Source organism: Stegostoma tigrinum, chromosome 21 (genome assembly GCF_030684315.1).
Source record: "Stegostoma tigrinum isolate sSteTig4 chromosome 21, sSteTig4.hap1, whole genome shotgun sequence".
NCBI classification, from domain to species: Eukaryota; Metazoa; Chordata; class Chondrichthyes; order Orectolobiformes; family Stegostomatidae; genus Stegostoma; species Stegostoma tigrinum.
Window position 1 is genome coordinate 19,322,143 of NC_081374.1, and position 21,910 is coordinate 19,344,052.

The window sequence follows — 21,910 nt, forward strand, 5'->3', positions numbered from 1 at the left end:
AATTTAATAAAGGGAGAAAAGATACTTCCAAAAAGATTTAGGGATGTTCAATTGCTAAATTAGGCCGGTTCATTTTTGAATATGCAACTGTTGAAAAATTTGAATGAATTTCAAGAAATAGAAACTTGTCCAGACAATTAGCTGCAAAAATATATTCAATGGAAACAATTTGTACATGATCAAATCAAGTGTAGTTTTGTAGCACATGGCTCTGAATTCAGACTTCTGAGCAAATTTGAGTTCAATAATGCATTATTAAAAAAACTAAACTGGTACACAAAGACTTTCCACAAAGTATGACATAGACCTTTTCAGAAAATATTACAAAAACTATTTGTTCTCCTGTAGAGGTGCTAAGTTGCAGGATCAACTGTTTAGCCGGCTCAATATCCACCTTACAATTCCATCGTGGCAGAGTTTAAATGTTGCCTTAAAAAAACAGTCTCAAAGATTCATGAATAGCTCTTTAATTCAAGATATTTAGAGCTAATACTGCATTAGTCACTGTCCAAAGCATTACTCCTAAGAAGTCTTAATATACTGTATGTGATCTGTCTCTCATCATTGTGGGGCCTCTCTAATCCAGTGGAATTTATTCCTTTAGTTTGTCTTCTACTTAAATAAAACTACGGGCACCTGTTGCTCTTCTTGTATATTTCTTCATGACTTTTAAGGGTGCAGACAGTGTAATCTAGAAGGAAATTTTCAAATTAATTTAAGTAGCAAACTGGCAGGATGAGGAAGAATATAGCTTCCAGCTTTATATTCTATCCACTCCACTTTTAACTACATTTTGCAACCTTACTGTCTTTCTTGATACTGCCTACGTCTGTTTTTCATGAAAACATGGTTTCCTTATCTCAGCCTCACTCAGTGCATCTGTGATTTTCTTTATCTTTCAACTGCAGTCTCTAGTTAATTCATTCCTCATGCTCACAATTAGCCATTACCCACTCATCTTTCTCAATTGATATGTCTTCTTATTCCATGCTCTTGCTCAGCTAATCAAGCCTCCTTCCTGTTCATTACAATGTAATACTATTCTTGCTGCCTTTATTCCAGCGTACATTTACAGGTTTTGTTGATCCATCCACGCTTTCCATTTGGTCATGTACCTAGTCCTGTGACCAGGTCCTTTTTCTATCATCTCCAATGCTTTGCTCAAACTCAGGATAATTCCTCACAATACCATTGCTAGATTAGAGAATAAAGAAAGTCATTGAGATTGACGCACAGCAGTATAACATGGACAGTATTTAAAATTTTGCAGAGAAGCTTGAACCCAGATTGTTTCGCATTGGATAGCACCTATAACACAGTAAAGCATCCCAGAGATGTGTTATCAATAGAAAAATCCTGAGCCGCGCACAAGACTCTTGTCATCTGCAACTGTATATGATGCAAGATAACAATCAATTACTTGTAGATAGCAACAACTGGAGATGCTGGAGTCAGTGATAACACAGTGTGGCACTGGAGGAACACAGCAGGCCAGGCGGCATCAGAGGAACATGAAAGCTGACATTTCAGGTTGCGACCCTTCTTCAGAAATAGGGGAGGATGAAGGGAAATAAATAGAGAGAGGAGGAGTGGGGCTGGGGAAGGTAGGTGGGATGGCGATAGGAGAGTGCAGCTAGGTAGTAATAGTGTGGATTGGTCAGTGGGATGGGAGGGGCAGTCAGGTGGGAGAGAAGATGGACAGGTTGTCTCAGGTCAAGGAGGCTGGAATGAGAGGGAGGGTTACTCATTAAATGAGGCTGGGTATGGGGAGATTATGAAACTGGTAAAGTCCACACTTAGGCCATTGGGCTGTAGGCTCCAAAGGCAGAATATGAGGTGCTGCTCCTCCAGTTTGTGGGTGGTGTCATTGTGACACTGGAGGAGGCCGTGAATGGTCTTGTCACCCAGGAGGTAGGAGGCGGAGTTGAAGTGGTTTGGGACTGGAAGGTTGTGGTTGCTACATGTTGCTGGCCACATCTTACTTTGTGAATACTCCTTTGTGCCAGTTCATTTGCAGTCTCCCCCACGTTTTGAACAAAGAGGAGCGTATATGTGAAATAAGAACCCAAAGCGCTGCGGATGCTGTTAATCAGGAACAAAAACAGAAGTTGGTGGAAGAGCTCAGCAGGTCTGGCAGCATCTGTGAAGAAAAAATCAGAGTTAATGTTTTGTATCCTTCTGAGGAAGAGTCACTGGACCCAAAACGTTATTTGTCCTGCTCCACTGATGCTGCCTAGCTTGCTGTGTTCCTCGAGCTCCACACTATGTTATCTTTGATATATGCAACTTGATGAGTTTCAATCACTAGGCTCTAAAGAGTCCAGCAATTCCTTCCACAATTCTTGTTTTTAAAACCAAACAGTCCTATTCATATTTCAGTCCCCAAAAGTACAAAAACAAATAGAAAAGTACAGAATTTAAAAACCAAAAGGCTTGCTTAAAGATTCAGAGTTGAGGATGCGTAATGTTGTCACGCAGAGACTGGTTCGTGTGGAATGAACTGTCAGAGGAAGTGATGGATGCAGGTACATTTGCAACATTTAAAAGACATTTGCATATGTATATGAATAGGAAGGGTTTAGAGGGAATTTGCATATGTATATGAATAGGAAGGGTTTAGTGGGAATTTGCATATGTATATGAATAGGAAGGGTTTAGAGGGAATGGGCCAAATGTCGACAAATGTTTAGTTTGGGAACGTGGCCAGCATGGACTAGTTGAACTGTATGACTATGTCATACAAGGAAGAGGCAATGTTTAGGGGCGGAATTCAAAGATTTGGGTCTTGATTTTTGAACTCATTGCCACAAGTGGCAGAACAATTATGATTAAGGTTGCAGGAAGTCAGAAATAAAAATCACAGATTTCATAGGGCTGTAGAAGGCTACACAGATAGGGAGGGACAAGACTTTGGAGGAAAAACCTCAATTTTAACAGCAGCATCCTGCAATGACCAGTTTACCAGGGTCCAAATCCTCTCTTGGACATTTGCAAATGTTTCTGGACACTGATACTCAACAACTGAGAAAACAGCAATGTAGATTGCTTGTGTTGTATTGTGCTGCACCTCTTTCAGAAGCTCATTTGCAAAAACTAGAAACTGGGTTCACTCTAACAGCCACATGAACCTAGTTTTGAACAATGCAGTGCAATATACCAAGAGACTTCTAAATTCAGTAAAATGCAAAATAGGATGCAGTATTCCAAACATCTTATTGTTCATCTCTACAACTTCATCCAACAGGTTATTCCAAACCGTGATCATTTTCGAAGGAAAAGCATTTTTCACAATTGATTATTTAGACTAACTACAATTTATGACTTCTTATTCTGCAGGCTTGAAATAATAACTGATCTTATTTGTACAGTATAATACCTCACGAATAATTCATTAATTTGAGGCAATATTTAATATTCTTTTTCTACATAGGAGAATTTAAAATTAAAGTGTCTCTAATTCCTTAATCTTAAAGCTATCCTGCTTCATTTCCTCTCCACTGTAATTTAGCTGGGACTCTACTTGCCTAGTTCCATTCTTATCTATAATAATCATAGCTGGAGTGGCATTTACAACAGCTTTTCTTGCAACTCATGCACTGCTGCCCAGGTGTTCTTCAAGAATTCATTCTTGACTCCCTAATTCTCATTTGGATACTGCCCCTTAATGATATCTTCCAAAAGAAAATAAAACAGTTTTCACATGGTACATTCCAACTCCCATTGCATGTCAGACTTCCTGATTGATATTCAGTCCTGTGCCTATGAGTTTCCCCAATTGGGAAAGGTCTCACACAAAATCATTAAGCTCTTTAAAAAAGCACCATCAAAGGTACCACAGCAATTCTAGCTCAAGTCCTCACAGAAGAAATTACGGAGAAAATTCCCCTGTCAACAGAATCAGCAGAAGAAAGACATTGGTGGTGTGAGATCAACAGAAGACAGTGTTCCAGAAGACACATTCTCTGCGAAGTTGGAGAGATTAAGTTTTAATTTATAGTTGTCCTATTTATTGGGTTTATATAAGTGGGACTTGTATTGATTTAAATAACATTCCAACAGAATTTAGTTCAGTTATGGAATAGGTGCTGCTTGAGGGGGAATTGTTCAGTTTGTTACTAATTCTATTAATTTGTTTATTCTTAGGGTTAAATAAATAAATCGTTACTTGTAACTTGTAAAGTGGAGATCAGGGATTTTCTTTCTTTCTAACAGATTACGAGGGACAAGACAAGTTTCTCTGGGTGTTTCAGGGGTAATTCTTAGATGGGAATCTCAACTCCTGTCATAACAGATTGGGATTTTTGTTTTGGTTTAATTATCAGAGGAGTTTGGCCTTCTCCCCTTTGTAGCAAAAATAAGCTTCAAGCAATACAACTAGGCAGAAAATACTGTGCTTAAAATTAAGATTCAAATCAATGCATTAGAGAAATAAAACTAAATACAGGGACAAATAAAATAAACTTCCAAACAAAAACATTTATCCTTCACTGAATAATATTGCGAAATACATTTTATAAGCATAGATCAGCTGCTATTGAGGAACAAGATAGAGGTTGAAGTTCATATCAACTTGAGATCCAAATACAAATGTTTGCCTACCCCCAACCAAAGACCAAAATTCCCATGGCAATCTAACAGGAACACAGGTGCTTTTGTTAAAAGCACCATGTCCTGCTGTTCCTAAACTTTGAACTATGGAGCAGAAGAGCTGTTTGGCCTAAATGCTGCCTTCCACACTTCACATCAGCTCTGATGAAGAGTCATCTGACATTGAAACGTTAGCTTGCTTTCTTTCTATAGATGCTGCCTGAAATGTTGTGATCTCCAGTACCTTTTGCTTTCAGTACAGATTCCAGTAGCTACACTATTTTGCATGTAGCGCTTGGCCTCAGTCTACATTATAGGAGGTGGAGGTACTGCCCCATTTTCTTGTGAGGCTGCTAACAATAGGAATATGAGTTGCTCTCAAGTCTTTGTCAACTTGGCAACAAGTTGAAGGAGTAATGTTAGATAATTTATTAAACAATGGTTCAACTTGCTGGTGTGCGCTAGTAATCACCATTCTGTTGTTGAACAGTTTCAGATTAAGGAAGGTCTTTCTTTGGTTCCACATTTTAGAATTGTAACTACAATACTCCAAGCCTAACTGTTAAAAAAGATTATTCTCTTGAGCAATGAGAATAAACCAGTTGGATTACATTAAAAGTTAGACTGAATATATCAAGAGTCATTGCCAATTATAACGCAAAAGTAGGGTATTCAGAACATTGAATCCATGGCAACACTTTGCAGAGCAATCTGGTCGGGTCTATTTCCTCTCTCGATCCGTGCAACACTGTTCATTTATTTCCTTAATGTACCTATCCAATTCCCTTTAGAAATCATTGATTGTTTCACCACTTTCATGGGCAATATGTATGTAAAAATATTTCTCTTCCTCACATTTCTTGGTATCTCTTGTTTTAAAAAAAAAAGAAGAGCTAACAATTTGTTGTTAGGAAGACCAACGATATCAGGAATATACCTGTGCTTACAATAAAAAAAACTTATTGCTATTCAGGATAATGATTAATTCTCACTGTTAAGCAACAAATTAAATATACAAAATGTACAGCAGAACAGTTCACTTAATTATTTGAAATGGTAGATGAATTGAACAGGTCTTTTGCTCCAGTCTTCACAAAGAGGATAAAAGTATATCCCAGAACCAGCAATAAGTCAGGAAAGTGAAGAAGCGAAGAACTCAAGAAAATCAGAATCACCGGAGAAATGGTATTGAGTCAATCTTTGGGCCTATGGGTTGATGAGCGCCCAGGTCCTGATGGACTTGTTACCGGTTCCAAAAGAAGGGTTTCATGAAATAGTTGTTGCGCTGTTTTTAATTTTCCAAAACTTCCTTTATTTGCGCATAGTCCCTTTGGGTTGGAAGATAGACAGTACATCTCCTTTATTCTTAGAAGGAGGGAGACATAAAGCAGAAAACGCAGGACAGTTAGATTAACATCTGTCCGAGGGAGAATCTTAGAAACTGTTATTAAAGAGATTATGGCAGGACAGGTTTAAGGTAATAAAATTGAGTCATATGCTTTTGAGAAAGGAAAATCATGTCTGAGGAGGTGACTGTTGTTGTGGGTAAAGAGAACCAGTGGATGCAGGGTGCTTAGATTTTAGAAGATGTGTAATAAGATGCTACATCAAAGGTTACTGCAGAAAATAAAAAAAAATCAGATAGGAGGTTACTTCAGTGCCATGGACAGAAGGTTGGCTGTCCAATAAAAAGTAGAGAGGAAGCATATGGATTTTTCTTCTCATGTTGGCATGATGTAAATGGCTGGTGTGCCAAGAGGATCAGCTGGGACATCTATAATTTATATTTTATAGAAACAAATTTAGATGAAGGAACTGAAAGAATGGTTGCCAAATATTCTGAGGACACAAAGACGGAAAGGAAATTAAGTTGTGAGGAGAACATAAGGAGAGAACAAAAAGATATCAATAGTTTAAGTGAGTGGGGAAAGAGGGAACAATTGGAATATAAAGTGGGAAAATGTGAAATTATCTATTTTGTTGGGGAGAATTTTAAAAAATGGAAATTGTGAGATTTTGCAGAACTTTGAAATGCAAAAGGATCTTGAGTCCTTGTGTGTGAATCTCAAAATGTTAATATGTAGGTACAGCAAGTAATGAGAAAAGCTAACAGAATGTTATCAGTTATTAGGAGGAAGTACAATATGAAAGTGTGGGGGATATGCTTCAGGTATACAAGACACTGGTGAGGTTTTATATGGAGTACTGTACACAGTGTTGCTCACATTATTTAAATAAACATATAAATGTGTTGGATGCATTTCAGAGAAGGTAAATACCTGTAATGAGGGGGTAAATTGTTTTAGGAAGAATTTTAGACAGGGTAGGTTTGAAATTACAAGATTAAGAGGTGATTTGGTTATAACATATACGATCCTGAGAGTTCTTGACAATGAGAGGATGTTTCCTTTTATGGGAGAATCCAGAACCAGCCGTCACTGTTACAGACTAGGTGAATCATAGATAATAAGTGGATTTAGATTTTTTCTCTCAGCAGGTCATGGTCTTTGGAATTATCTTCCTGAAGAGGTGACGGAAGCAGAGTCTTTGAATATTTTTAGTGGCAGGGCAGATAGATTCTTCTTAAACTAAGGGGTAAGATGGTATCAAAGATAGTGGGGTATATGGATTTGAGATTACCATCAGACCAGCCATAAGTTTTATTAAATGGTGGAGCATGTTTAAGAGATTGAAATGCCAATTTCTGCTTCTAATTCGTATGTTCATACATTATGCTTTATTAAACACAACTTTTCCAGTCATCTTAGATATTTGCATCCATTAACACAAATGTTCACCAGCTCTGCACCCCTCCAGACTTGTGCCAGTTACATTCTCTACATTCTTCCTACTAAAGTGAATCACTATACATTTCTCTGTATTAAATTTCAACTCTTGCCTGCTGACCCATTTTATCAACTTTCATATATCCTTGTGAAGTTTTACATTATTCTTCTCATGGTTCACAACACTTTCAATTTTCATGTCATCCATACATTTTGAAATTGTGACTCATACTCTAACATCTATATTACTAATTTGTATTAAGAAAAGCATAAGACTGACACTTATGGAACTCCACTATGAACATTCTGCCAAGTATTCTCCTGTTGTTTCTCCTGCAAGGATGGGAAGTAAAGACCTATTGGGGTAATGGGATGTTTTGAATGAATGGAGAGGATTTGTTAACAGAACTAGAAGGAAGAAGTATGTCAATGCAGTATAAGTAGCAGATGGACGAGTGGGTATGTGAGGTAGTGCATGGACAGAGAGCAATTGGTATGCCTGCTTACTGATTCTTAGTTTGATTTTGAAAGCGCCACTCTGTTCCGAACATTATAATCAAACATGGACAAATCTGTTGAATTCCAGAAATGAGTTGAGACTGAGTGCCATCAACATGAAAGCATTGTTTGACAGAATTATGCCTAGCATAAAATTGTGGTTGTTGCATTTTAGCCCAGGATAATTCCACAAGAGCTCCTCAGGACCTAGTCGTAAAACCACCCTCAGTTACTTCATTAGTGACCTCGCCATCAGCGGCAGATACAGAAAAAATTAATGATGGTGGCAAAATGTTCAGTTCAATTTACCACTCTTCAGATAATGAAACAGCCTGTGCCTGCAATACAGCAAGTCTTTGACGAATTTTCTGGCATAGATTGATAAATGGCAAGTAGCATTTGCACTAGCAACGCTTCATGAAAATGTTATGATTCAAACTGAAGTTCACATTTGATAAGTAAGATCCCAGAATGAAATCTGGCTGATGGAATGTTGGACTCCGAAGCTGGGGCTCATCTGTTCCATCCATTTCATTTCTTTTTCTCTCGCTCTTTTTGCATTTTTTTTTCTTTTTACCTGCCATTCTTGGGTGACCTTGACAGTGTCCAAGATGAAAGCCAGCGCAGACTCCCGGCCCCAGTGTGGACTCAAACTCCCAGTTTCAATGTGGGCTCAACTGCCAGCCTTGAGGTGATACCTGGCACGATCTGGATTGATGGGACTGTTGTTGTGAAACGCTTATTTCTCTGTTTTTCTAATTTACTGCTGGGCTTTTTCATTTTTTAAAATTCTTCTATTTCTTTTTCCTTAAGAATTTGTACTTAAGAATCTGTACCTTGGTACCTTAGTACGTAAGATAGGCGTAAGTGGCAACTTGCAATATTTTTACTGTACTAATGTGAGTAAATATGACAATAAAGCTAATTCTTGTAATTCATAACAATAGTAGAATTATAGATCTGTAGAGAGTGTACAGTTATAGTGGGTGTAGTATTACAGAACGGTAGGCATAGTAATATGACAGAACTGTAGATGGTATACAGCGGTGTTACACGTCTACAGTTCTGTAATATGACAGATCTGAAGGAAGTGTATAAGGAATATTATAGAGCTGTTGATCTTGCACAATGATATTGCATTCCACATAATCCTCATTTTGTCAAGAGTGGAAAGTCAAAGTAAAACTGACATGTGAAGTAAAGGCTTGTCTTCAACAGACCACTTAACAAGGGCAAATTATTTACAAATGTGACACTTCTCTACTTATCTCTGCTTCCAGGAACCACAAAGTCATGGTGAGCATGATAAACATGTTATAATTTTGACTTTTGACTGCACGTATTGTGAGTTTTCAGAAGATGAGAAAATAATGACAGTATCTGCAAACTGCATTCAGCTCACCGGCCACCAAGAACAGTTGTAACATCCAGATATGAGCAATTATACGCATGAAAAGATCGTCCAAGGAATTACCAAATGAAATGACTCATCGGATATTGGTAAAATTCTGACATTAGTGTTTCAGCCAGAAAGGAGAAACAGACATTGCCCCAGTGGTTTATTGTTACAGGCAGTGGATTCTGAAAACACGGCACTAACTCCAAGTTCATCAGAACGAAAATGTGGCAGAAAGTTACCCTAATTGTTGCAGTTTTTGTGACTGTAAGCTCCAGTGATAATCCAGGTAAGGTCAGAATTTCAGAGATAGTAGGAACTGCAGACGCTGGAGAATCTGAGATAACAAGGTGTAGGGCTGGATGAACACAGCAGGCTAAGCAGCATCAGAGGAGCAGGAAGAAGGGTCTAAGCCCAAAATGTCAACCTTCCTGCTCCTCTGATGCTACTTGGCCTGCTGTGTTCATCTAGCTCTACACCTTGTTATCTAAGGTCAGAATTTCATCAGCTGTCAAATGTATTGCGCATGTTTTTTTGTTATAGAATTGTAAGAAATTAAAATGATTACGTTTGCTTTACAAATGAACAACCTCCAGGACAGGTGGGGTTTGAAACTGGACTAAATCCTCTCCTCTGTGTCTCACAATTCCATTCAATCACCAACCTCACTTGCTGCAAGTGTTATCATCGGTTGGAATGTCTTCTCTGGGCGGTTGAATGGATAAAGCATCCATTGCTGAATGTGTTCTCATATTGTCAAGTTCCTGCATGTTTCATTTAAGTACCTTCTGAATGTAAAATGACTAGCTGCCAGCCAGATAATGACGATTAAATTATTTTACTCTTTCCCCCCTCCTGGTTTGAGGGAAACAGATTGCAATTGTAAATCGTGTGCTGTAAGTAACATCTAAGAATTAAAGCATTCTTGAGTTAAACAGCATAAGAGTTTGTTTGGAAATGGGAAGGGGAAGGGAGATAGGAAATAAATAGAAGGAGGAGGAGTGCGGCCAGAGAAAGGTAGGTGGGGTGGTGATAGGTGGATGTAGGCAGGGGGTGGTAGGGATTGGTTGGCGAGAGCGGTAAGGTGTATTGGTGGGGAAGGCGGGCAGGTTGTATCAGGTCAAGGAAGCGGGGATGAGAGGGAGGTTTGGACATGGGATGAGGCCAGGGATGGGGAGATTTTAAAAGTGGTGAATTTTATGTTGAGGCCACTGGGCTGTAGGCTCTCGAGGCAGACTATGAGGAGGTGTTGCTCCTCTAATTTGTGTGTAGCATTGATGCGGCACTGGAGGAGGCCCAGTATGGCAATGTCACCCAGGAAGTTGATATAACCCTGTGGTCAAAAGTTATGTGCCTCACAATCAACCATATGACAAATTCTGCTGTGCCATCTGCAAACATTTTGGACAGGGTTGTCCCACTGTGGCAAGGAAAGGACGGTAAGGTGAAGGAAGCTTGGATAACAAGCCATATGGAACACCTAGTCAAGGGGAAGAAGGAAACTTACTTAAAGTTGAGGAAGCAAGGATCAGACAAGGCTCTAGAGGTCTACAGGGTAGCCAGGAAGGAACGGAAGAATGGACTTAGGAGAGCTAGAAGGAGGTATGACAAAGCCTTGGTGGGTAGGATCAAGAAAACCCCAAGGGATTTTATGCTTATATGAGAAGCAAGTGGATGGCCAGAGTGAGAGTAGGACTGATCAAGAGTTATGGAAGGAACTTGTGCGCAGAGTCAGTGGAGGTAGGAGAGGTCCTTAATGAATACTTTTCTTCAGTATTCATCAGTGAGAGGGACCTTGACGTTTTGTGAGGACAGTATGAAACAAGCAGATATGCTTGAACAGGTTGATGTTAGGAAAGAGGATATGCTGAAAACACATTGCTGAAGGTAGAGCAGTGGATATGGTGAATATAGATTTTAGCAAGGCATTTGATAAGGTCCCGCATGGTAGGCTCATTCAGAAAGTAAGGAGGCATGTGATTCAGGGAAATTTGGCTGTCTGGCTACAAAACTGCCTGTCCAATAGAAGACAGAGGGTGGTAGTAGATGAAAAGTATTCAGTCTGGACCTCGGTGACCAGTGGTATTCTGCAGGGAACTGTTCTGGGACATCTGCTGATTGTGATCTTTATAGATGACTTGGATGAGGGAGTGGAAAGGTGGGTTAGAAAGTTTTCTGATGACACGAAAGTTGTTGGAGTTGTGGAGAGTGCGGAGGCTGTTGTAGGTTGCAACGGGATATTGGCAGGATGCAGAGATGGGTAAAGAAGTGGCAGATGGAATTCAACCCAGAAAAGTGTGAAGTGATTCATTTTGAAAGGTTGAATTCGAATGCAGAATACAGGGTTAATGGCAGGATTCTTGGCAGTGTGGAGGAACAAAGGGTCCACGTCCATAGATCCCTCAAAGTTGCTACCCAGGTTGATAGGGTTGTAGAGAAGGCGTATGGTGTGTTGGCTTTCATTGGCAGGGGAATTGAGTTTAAGAGCTGTGGGGTTATGCTGCAGCTGTATAAAACTCTGGTTAGACCACACCTGGAATATTATGTTCAGTTCTGGTCACCTCATTTCAGGAAAGATGTGGAAGCTTTAGGGAGGGTGCAGAGGAGATTTACCAGGATGCTGCCTGGACAGGAGGACAGGTCTTATGAGGAAAGGATGAGGGAGCTCGGGCTTTTCTCATTGGAGCGAAAAAGGATGAGAGGTGACTTAATAGAGCTGTACAAGATGATGAGAGGCATAAAACAGTGGATAGTCAGAGACTTTTTCCCAGGGTGGAAAAGACTATTACGAGGGGTCATACTTTAAGGTGATTGGCGGAACGTACTAGGGAGATGTCTAAGGTAGGTTCTTTACACAGAGAGTGGTGGGCGTGTGGAATGCGCTGCTGGCAGTGGTAGTGGAGTCAGATACTTTAGAGACTTTTACGTGACTCTTGGATAGGCACATGGAGGATAGTAAAATATAGGGTATGCAGGGTAGAATGATCCTAGTAGGATAATAGGTCGGCACAACATCGTGGGCTGAACAGCCTGTACTGTGTTGTATTGTTCTGTGTTCTTAAGGAGCGTGTCTAGTACTAAGGAACAATGAAGGAAATGCAGTTTGAAAGCCCTTAGAGTTGTTGAGTTATGAGAATTGAGCCGATGACCACTGCTGTTGAGTTGTCATCTCTTATCAACAGCAATAGCAAAATTCACAGAGCCCTCGATTTCTTGGGAAATCAGTGTTTCTCTATTTGCTTTTACACTGTTGCTTACATTTGAGAAGTTAAGAAGAAAGTATGGAGAGAAAGAGCAAACCTTCCAAATTAAGCTGTTACAAATCCATCTTCTTTTTCCTTGCCCAAAAGCTGTTTACATGAAATATGGTGCATTTTTTCAAGCGGCAAAATCTGGAGGCAAGTTCCATCCTAATATCTGAAACTTCTAGAAAGGTGTAACTCAAAAGTTACCTCAAAAGAAGACAAAACCTTCTTCAGGTTTTATGGAGTTTCAGTACTATTTGAGAAAATGTTAATTTTGGCTTAAACTGTCTTTGTCTGTTTCATTTCATGGTTTTGACGCAACTTCATCAGGTGATTGCTACTCTGATCTTAGGTCAGTGTTTTCTCCTCATGGAAGTCTCAGGTATTAAAATGAGATGATGAACATTGAAAATTTATAGTCCATATGTTACCACCACCATGGTCATTTCTGATCTAAATAATAAATTAATTGTGATCTTTGCAGGGCAGTGCCGAAAACCTCCGATTGTCAAATCTGCTGTCCTACTGGATCAGTATCTCATTCAGCAAAGTTTCCCTGTGGGCCAAGTTGTTTCCTACGAATGTTTGCCAGGTTATGTTTGGACTGAAAGCACTCCAAATGTTGTCATTTGCCAAGCCAATTTAACTTGGTCAGAGCCATTAATTAGTTGCATGCGTAAGTGTACATGTCAATATAACTTCTCACTGTTTCTCTTTTAAGTTTGCTAATGAAATAAATAAATAAATGACCTATATTTATTTCAGAGATAGTAGGAACTGCCGATGCTGGAGAATCTGGGATAACACGGTGTGAAGCTGGATGAACACAGCAGGCCAAGCAGCATCAGAGGAGCAGGAAATCTTGACGTTTTGCTTCAGAACCCTTGCGACCCAAGGGCCCCGACTCGAAACGCCAAGCTTTCCTGCTCCTCTGATGCTGCTTGGCCTGCCGTGTTCATCCAGCCTCACACTGTGTTATCTTACATTTATATCAGATGTTTTGTGGTGACGAAGTATCCCAAAACATTTTATACGCAATGATATATTTTTGAAGTAAGGTTGTTCTTGCAATTTTGGAAAAATGACAACAGCCTAGATTTTGAAGCAAGTATTACATGTCTGAATGTGTAAAACAGCTCAAAGGCTAGTTCCTTTTCATGTTAATGTGATCATCAACTTGTGGCATATACATTCTTTATGAATTCAGGGCTACTTACAGATCATACCAGTTTAAGTATATGTCCTGTGGTCAGCTGTGGCGCTGAGTTCTTAATTCTGAATCTGAAGATCTGAGATTCAAGTTGCATCCGGAGACCTGACTGCATGATATTAACTTGATATTTCAGTGCAGTGCTGTGAAGATTCAGCACTATTCGAGGTGTTGTCCTTTGAATGACACCTTAAACCCAAGCCATATTTGCCCTTTCAGGTGTCTTTAAAAGCGCTATGGCACTAAATAAAGCAAAGTGTTCCCTGGTGACTTGACCAACAATTATCTAATAACCAACTTCACAACAAAAAGTGCATTATCTGCTTATTTATTGCATGGCTAATTACACAATTATACTCAATGAATAAATGTGGAGTTGGAAAAGCACAGTAGGTCAGACAGCATCTGAGGGGCAGGGAAGTCAATGTTTTGGGCCAAAACCGTCAGGGTCCTGACCAAGGGTATCAGCCCAAAATGTTGAACTCCCTGGTGCTCAGATGCTATCTCACTTGCATTGCTTTTCCAGCTCCACATTTGTTGACTCTAGCTTCCAGCATCTGCGTCTTTATCTTCTCCCAGTATGTAAATATGTTGCTTTGTTTCTCTATATCAGAATAGCAAATATACTTCTTCATTTTTAATTTACTTTGAAGTGTCCAGCAACAGGCTGAGATCAAGTAAGATGCTATATAAATGCAGAGTTGGTGTCGTTGAATGTTCTTCAGCATTAATTAACTCAGTCATGTATAAAATTGTAATTTAGCAAATACAAGTAATATTCAATCACTTTAAGTCATGAAATTGAATTACTGAGTCCAGCTGAGTTATAGCAATTTCCTTTTTTATTTTAAACTAGTGGTTCAAATTCTGTAAGAATACTTTAGTTACATGGGCTTGAGTACGGAGAGACAATTCATATTAATGAGATTAGCATAAGCATTGAAATGATGTTTAACATACCTCTTTGTCCTTTTTTCCCCAGCTAAAGATTGTGGCCCTCCAGAGGATTTAGAAAACGGTTACTATACTGTCAGTGGTCATACGTTTGGAGAGAAAGCAACTTACTACTGCAATAAGGGGTAAGCATTAACTCACAGAATCAAAGATTTACATAACTGATTAGGGACAGCTATTTTGTGATTTACATTGTGATTACTGAGATTATATATAATGACAAGCTCAAGTTAATAGATGTGTATATGGATAGAGATAGTGGGAACTGCAGATGATGGAAAATCTGAGATAACAAGGTGTAGAGCTGGATGAATGCAGCAGGCCAAGCAGCATCAGAGGAGCAGGAAGGCTGACGTTCCAGGCCTGGACCCTTCTTCAGTTGATATGTTCATGACAGAATACAACACAATGTATGGATCATAGGAATAAAGTAGGGATTTGACACTGGGATTTTGTTGGGTTAACAAGGTTTAAAACACCATTGGACTTCTAGCTTTGTTTACCATTACATTGGCAACATCCCTATGGAATTGAGCATTTAAGGAGCCTCTGATCGGCTTCCTGCATAATTAAAACCATGAAGGGCTGAAAACTTTGCCTCCAGGAGCTACCAACCAATCAGAGGACAACTCCTCCTCATGTCAGAAGCACAGGTGGGAACAGGGTCTACTGGAGGGCATACCACCACCAGGGTCACTAGAAGGCCCAAAGCGAGAGGTGAGTAAGGGCAGGATGAGGGTCATGGTAGGGGGACATGAGTCGAAAGAAGGGATGACAGGTGGGAACAAGAGTGGCTTTCATTGGATAACCACTGCCGGCTCCCTTGATTGGATGTTGAGCTTGACTGAGGGACGACTTCCTGCAGGGGTTGTTGTCAAACCAAATAGAATCATGATGAGTAGCTTTTGGGAGAGATCAGAAATCTGTGTGACATCCATACATATTCTGAGCCACCACTGCATTGCTGTGTGGTCATAGATATCAAATAGTCTGTTTATTGGACATAATTGACCCCACCTCCAGTGACTGTTACTCCAATATCACAATATCATTGATTCCAGCATCAAACTTAATTGTGGAGGTTTGGCCTCCATCAGGAAACTGACATGGATCCTATCCCTCAGTAAATTAGACCTTACCTCCCTGTTTCCCAGTGTATCAGTGTATTCTGCCTCATGACTCCAGAGGAAGACAATGAACTCAACCAGTCTAAAATTTGACCCATTTGGCAGACAGTGTTTTATATAAAATGACTAAAATACAGAAAACATACCATGTCAAACTTGCATTAACAACAATCCAGCCAACTAAAGGTTGCTCATGTGGTTTATAAGTTTTGACATTGCCCTGGTTGGTAGTAAGATCTGTTTTGGTGCAGTGGGACCATGCGGATTCCTCATAGTAAACCATCCTATGAAAAAGCCTGATTTATCATAGGTATAGGTTGTCAAGGAGTGCGGGTCTGACAGTACATGTGTGCTAGAAAGTATCAACTTGGGAAATGTATTTTGTGCCATCAAGGATATTTCAAAATCATACCTTCATTCTTCACATGGATATATTTAGGTTGTTCCTATCCTGCCCATGACCTGAACTCACACGACAAGCACTGATTCAACCGATTAGAATACGGGTGATTGGATGGAAATTTTGCAATGCTGGTAATTGTACCGGAGTAGTTTGTGGTTCAGAAAGCTGGATTAACTGGGTTACATAGACATGAACTTTTTTTTTGCTTTTCATGACACAGTTTGTCTGGAAGAAATTTGACATAGAAGCCATCACATGTTGGCATTTTCTGTTTTTTATCTGGCAATACCCTTCACCTATACAAAGTCTTTCCTCTCAAAGCTTCGGTATTGTGAAACTTCTCATCCCTTAGAGACTTCTATCGCAGTCTTACTATGCTGTATCTACTCTGAGTTCACTCTCCTACCTTTCCTTAGTTGCTGTCACTATATAAAATGACTCTATCTATACTTACTGACACCCTGTTAACCATGCCATCACATGTGATATTGATGTGTCGATGTAAATGAGACCATTTCCTTATGTTGCTGTCCATCCAGATCTCCTTTACCCCATACAACTTTATTTATTTCCATATCAAACCCTGGGAAAAACAAAAAAACTTCCATTCATTTACAACTGTGCTTTGAAAATCACTGTCTCGCATTAACTATTTCTGCACAGTGTTTTTGTGGCCAGCAAACTGCTGAGCCTTACTGTCATTGCCATCCTAATCTCCTTATTCCCATTAACCCATTGTGCTCTCTCATTCTGGTTGTGAACGTTTTCTGGCCCTAAACTGTTGACTTCCCACCTTCCCTTCTTGGTTCTCATGATCGATATTAATGTTCTATGTTGTCAGGTACAGTCTCTTTCTCTTTCAAAGCTGTTGTTACTATTTATAGTGCCTCCCCCCCCACAAAACACCTCTTTGCCTCTTTATCCTTGCAAATTTTGACCCATCTCAAACCATTTTTACTTTTCCAAAATCCTTGAGAGTGCATTCTTTCCCCAAATCAACGTCATCTTTGCTGGAGCTCCATATTTGGAAGTATGCAAAAAAGTTTGCTGCCCTTGCCATAATACTGAATTAACTCTTATCAAAATAGCAAATGACAACCTCTCTCACTGTGACTGGGGCAAGCTCACTCTCCCCAACATTCTCCAAACGATTGTAGCCTTTGAAGAGATCAAATCCACCATTGCCTCTCAGTAATTCTCACCTGCCATCCAGCTGGGTGGACCTGCACTTACATGGTTCTGTTCTTATCTGACCACTTGTATTACTCCAGAAAATTGCCTGCAATGGCTTCTTTGCATGTCCCTACACTGTTAAATCTGCTGACCTCCAACAACTTATCCTTGACCAGTTCAATATGGTGAATTGTCGAATGATGCATTTTGATATAAAGAGAGACAGAATAACACAAAGGGTACTATTCTGAAGAATATGCATGAATAGGTACCTGAATGTCTGTAAATCATTACAGATTGCATGATAGGTAGAAAGAGCAGTTAATAGATAATACAGTACTCTTGGCATCATAAATGGGAACATACAATACAAGAACAGGGAGGTTATGATGAACCAATATAAGACACTGATTTGGCCTCAATTAGTGTTTTGCATACAGTTCTGGACACCACATCATGTTGTCTTGTAAGAATGGTTGAACAGTTTAGGTCTTTATTCATTAGAGTTTAGAATAATTAATCATAATTTTATTGAAACCTATAAGATCCTGAGGGGGGACTTGACTGGGAAGATATTGAGAAGACATTTCCACTTGTGGAAAAAACAAATGGGCAGCATGGTGGCTCAGTGGTTAACACCGCTGTCTCACAGCGCCAGGGATGGCGCCATGCTAAATTGTCAATAGTGTTCAGGGATGTGTAGATTAGATGAGTTTATAGGGAAATGGGTCTAGGTGGGAAGCTCAGTGGGTTGGTCTGGACTTGTTGGGCCGAAGGCTCTGTTTCTACACTATAGGGATTCTATAAAAAAAAATAAAAATTGTAGGAAGAATATGAATGCATTGGAGAGAGTGCAGAAGAGGTTCCAGGCAAAATACACTTCAGTTAAGAGGATGATTTTGTTGATGCTATATCAGAAGACACCTCTGTTAACAATCAATTTGCTGTTCATGGTAAACTTCATGGTAGATGATTAGCATTGAAAGTATAGAAACTGGAGTCAAAAACTGAAAAACAAATGAAATTGACTATCCCTAAATGTACTAAACAATGGCTGAAAAGCGATTCTACATGAATTTTCTCTATCAGTTCAGAGAATTTTCATTTACATTTGTCTTCCTGTTCTAGCTATCAACTGCTTGGCAAAGGTCAGATCCTGTGCACCGATCATGGATGGAGTAGGAGTTTTCTATCCTGTGACCGTACGTAACTAACTTTGTTGTTTGTAAAGATTAACATCAGAATACTCTCAGGATTTAGAGCTGGAAGGAATCCAGAGCAAAATTCTAGTTTTGAACTTGCCTTAATTGCTTTGCCCTCCATGAAATGGGAACAACTGCTAAATATTAAAACAATGTATATCGATCTCTGTTAATAAATAGACACCCTTAGTTCAGTGACTAGAGCAGAGTGTCTCATATGAGTTGTCTAATTGATCCATTGCCAAATATTATACAGTTTGTTAAAGATCTGAGTCTGACTTGAGTGTCAGTGCAGCGTTTGCTCTTCACCTCTGAGATGACATAGTTGTCATACCAATAGCAAATTCAAACCCGTAATGATACATTGACACTTCTTGAAGTAAACAGATATCTATAGAAGCTAACATCATAAAGTACATCAGTCTACATTGTGATGTCTTGCTTTGCTATTTTGAGACAATCAAATAAACCTCCTGAAATTCAAAGTTTAGACTTTAATCATTAGAACACTAACTTACAAGATGATTCATCTCAAAGATGTTATACACAGACTGTTCCTGATGGATGTATGGGGAAAGATGTTTTTTTCACAAGCTTTTTCATGAGGAACAAGTATAATGGCTACTGGCCAACTGCTTAGAGAGTTCTGTGCAAATCTAGCCAGACATGTCAATAGACAATAGACAATAGGTGCTGGAGTAGGCCATTCGGCCCTTCGAGCTAGCACCAACATTCATTATGATCATGGCTAATCATCCACAATCAGTATCCTGTTCCTGCCTTATCCCCATAACCCTTGATTCCACTATCTTTAAGAGCTCTAACTATCTCTTTCTTGAAAGTATCCAGAAAGTTGGCCTCCACTGCCTTCTGGGGCAAAGCATTCCATATATCCACCACTTTCTGGGTGAAGAAGTTTTTCCTCAACTCTGTTCTAAATGACCTACCCCCTATTTTTAAACTGTGTCCTCTGCTTCTGGACTCACCCATCAGCAGAAACATGCTTCCTGCCTCCAGAGTGTCCAATCCCTTAATAATCTTATATGCCTCAATCAGATCCCTCACAGCAAGGTGATCATCAGGACGAGGGCAAAGCTGGGTATGGTTTCTCCACTTTAATCTAGAAATTTGCACATCATGTCCCTGCAGTCATAGTTAATTTTCAACTTCCAGATAAGGTGGAGGTGTTCTCCCTGGTGCAGGGATAAGGAATATATCGCCTACAGCAACATTGGGAAATCCTTGCATCTGAGAGGTAGAGAGCAAGTGTTCCCTCACGCCCAGTTTTGAATTACAATGGCTATTTACTACTTGCAGTTTTTAGTGCACATTCTGAATCATATTCCAGCACATCTCGGTTGGCAATAGGTACAAACGGGTGAACAGAGAAAAACAAGCTGATTAAATTTCCTCAAATATTTTGTTCAGAGTTCATCTGTTAGAGTTGAACATCACAGTGAATAAACGCCACATTCCTAAAACAGCAACAAAGCAGCACCCAGTGAGGTTAGTTGCAACTTTTGGTGATAATGTAAATGGGCTGTGAGCTGTTTGAAATACACCTCTTACGTGTTTGCTTTCCATTGACTTCAGTGGTATTGTTTCATTCTTTTCTGTGGAAATATCTGTGTCACTAATTTCCAGACATTTCATACTGAAATGTCATAGTCTCAAATTTCTTCTGTTTCTGAGGTACATTCAGCAAAACCCCTCAACTGAGCTATCAGCATAAGAACATGGGAACTGGAGTAGACCATTCAGCCCCTGAAGCCAGTTCCATCATTTAATGAGATAATGGGGACTGCAGATGCTAGAGAATCCAAGATGACAAAGCGTGGAGCTGGATGAACACAGCAGGCCAAGCAGCATCTTAGGAACACAAAAGCTGACGTTTCGGGCCTAGACCCTTCATTTCTGATGAACGGTCTAGGCCCGAAACATCAGCTTTTCTGCTCCTAAGATGCTGCGTGGCCTGCTGTGTTCATTCAGCTCCACACTTTGTTATCTCCCACCATTTAATGAGATATTTAACTAGCCTAACTCCATATATCTACCTTTGACCTCTATCCCTTCATATCTTTGCTTAATAGGAAAATCATCTAACACAGATTCAATATTCAGAAATGACTTAACATCAATTATTGTTTGTAGAAGAGAGTTCAAAACCTTGAGCGCTTTATGTATAGAAATGCTTCTAACATCTCCCCTGAACACTTGAGCCCTAGTTCACAGATTGTGTTTATAGTCTTTGCTCAGACTGTCTACGTGGCAATACTGTTACATCCCAGGCATCAAGTCTCATGAGTTGAAGGAACACAACAGATGAGGCAGCATCAAGAGGAATGGGAAAGTTTCAGGTCAGGACCCTTAATCAGAAGGGTGAAGGGAGTTGGGAAATAAATAAAGGGAGGAGACGTGGGGCCAGAGGGAAGATAGGTTGGATGGTGACAGGTAAGCGGTAGCAGGGATTGGTTGGCAGGAAGAGTAAGGCAGATTGTGGGGAAGAAGATGGGCAGGTTGTGTCAGGTCAAGGAGGCGGGGATGAGAAGGAAATTTGGACATGGGATGAGGCCAAGGATGGGGAGATTTTAAAACTGGTGAATTCAATGTTTAGGCCATTGGGCTGTAGACTCCTGAGGAGGAATATGAGGTGTTGCTTCTCCAGTTTGCATCTGGTGACTTTGTGGCACTGGAAGAGGCTCAGGATGAACATGTCATTAGGGGAGTGGGAGAGAGAGTTAAAATGGTTAGCAACCAGGAGGTGTTGTCGTTTGTTGTGTACAGTGTGCAGATGATCCACGAAACGACCTCCAAGTCTGCACTTGGTCTCACCAACGTACAGGAGGCCACATCGGGAGCAACAGATGCAGTAGACCAGGTTGGAAGAGGTAATATTATATAATGTTTATGTTACATAATATATAATCATATAAAATCATATCCTCCGCATTGTTGTCTCTGATGCCAGCATCTGCAGTTCTTACTGTCTCTGGCCTCCATGCAGTTGCTTGGATTTATGAAAAGAACAAACAATCCATGTGTGTGTTCAAGCATTTAGATGCAGTATGGTCCAAGTCATCTGATGAGGGGCTGACCATGATTTTTGGAGATTGAAGGCAATTTTTTCCTGAATTTTCTTTTGGAGTCTTGCACAGTATGAAGTGCTGTCAGCCTTGACATGAACCTTTGTACTACTTGTACATTCAGAGGGACTGAGCAGGTGAAATTAGCTTTCATCATAGGCAGATCTCTGCTCTATACACTAACAGGAAAAGCTTTGGTAAGAATCTCTCAAGGTGAGCCACGTGGCAGAGGCTAACAGTTGACTC

At 39.9% G+C, this 21,910-nt stretch overlaps 1 protein-coding gene across 9 annotated transcripts in view; it reads left to right on the plus strand.

Moving 5' to 3' along the window:
* The first annotated feature begins 9,141 nt into the window (after nt 1-9,141).
* LOC125462962 (uncharacterized) overlaps nt 9,142-21,910 on the plus strand; it is a 59,088-nt gene continuing 46,319 nt past the window's right edge. For 2 of the 9 annotated variants that reach the window (XM_048553512.2, XM_059653395.1), the window contains exons 1-4: nt 9,149-9,556; nt 12,997-13,188; nt 14,705-14,801; nt 18,508-18,581. In XM_048553512.2, coding sequence (XP_048409469.2) covers nt 9,493-9,556; nt 12,997-13,188; nt 14,705-14,801; nt 18,508-18,581 — 427 coding nt within the window. In that variant the 5' untranslated portion in view covers nt 9,149-9,492. Of the gene's footprint in view, nt 9,557-9,664; nt 9,760-12,996; nt 13,189-14,704; nt 14,802-18,507; nt 18,582-21,910 lie in introns of those variants that run through there. The other 7 variants (XM_048553513.2, XM_059653392.1, XM_059653396.1 and 4 more) reach the window with 7 other exon arrangements.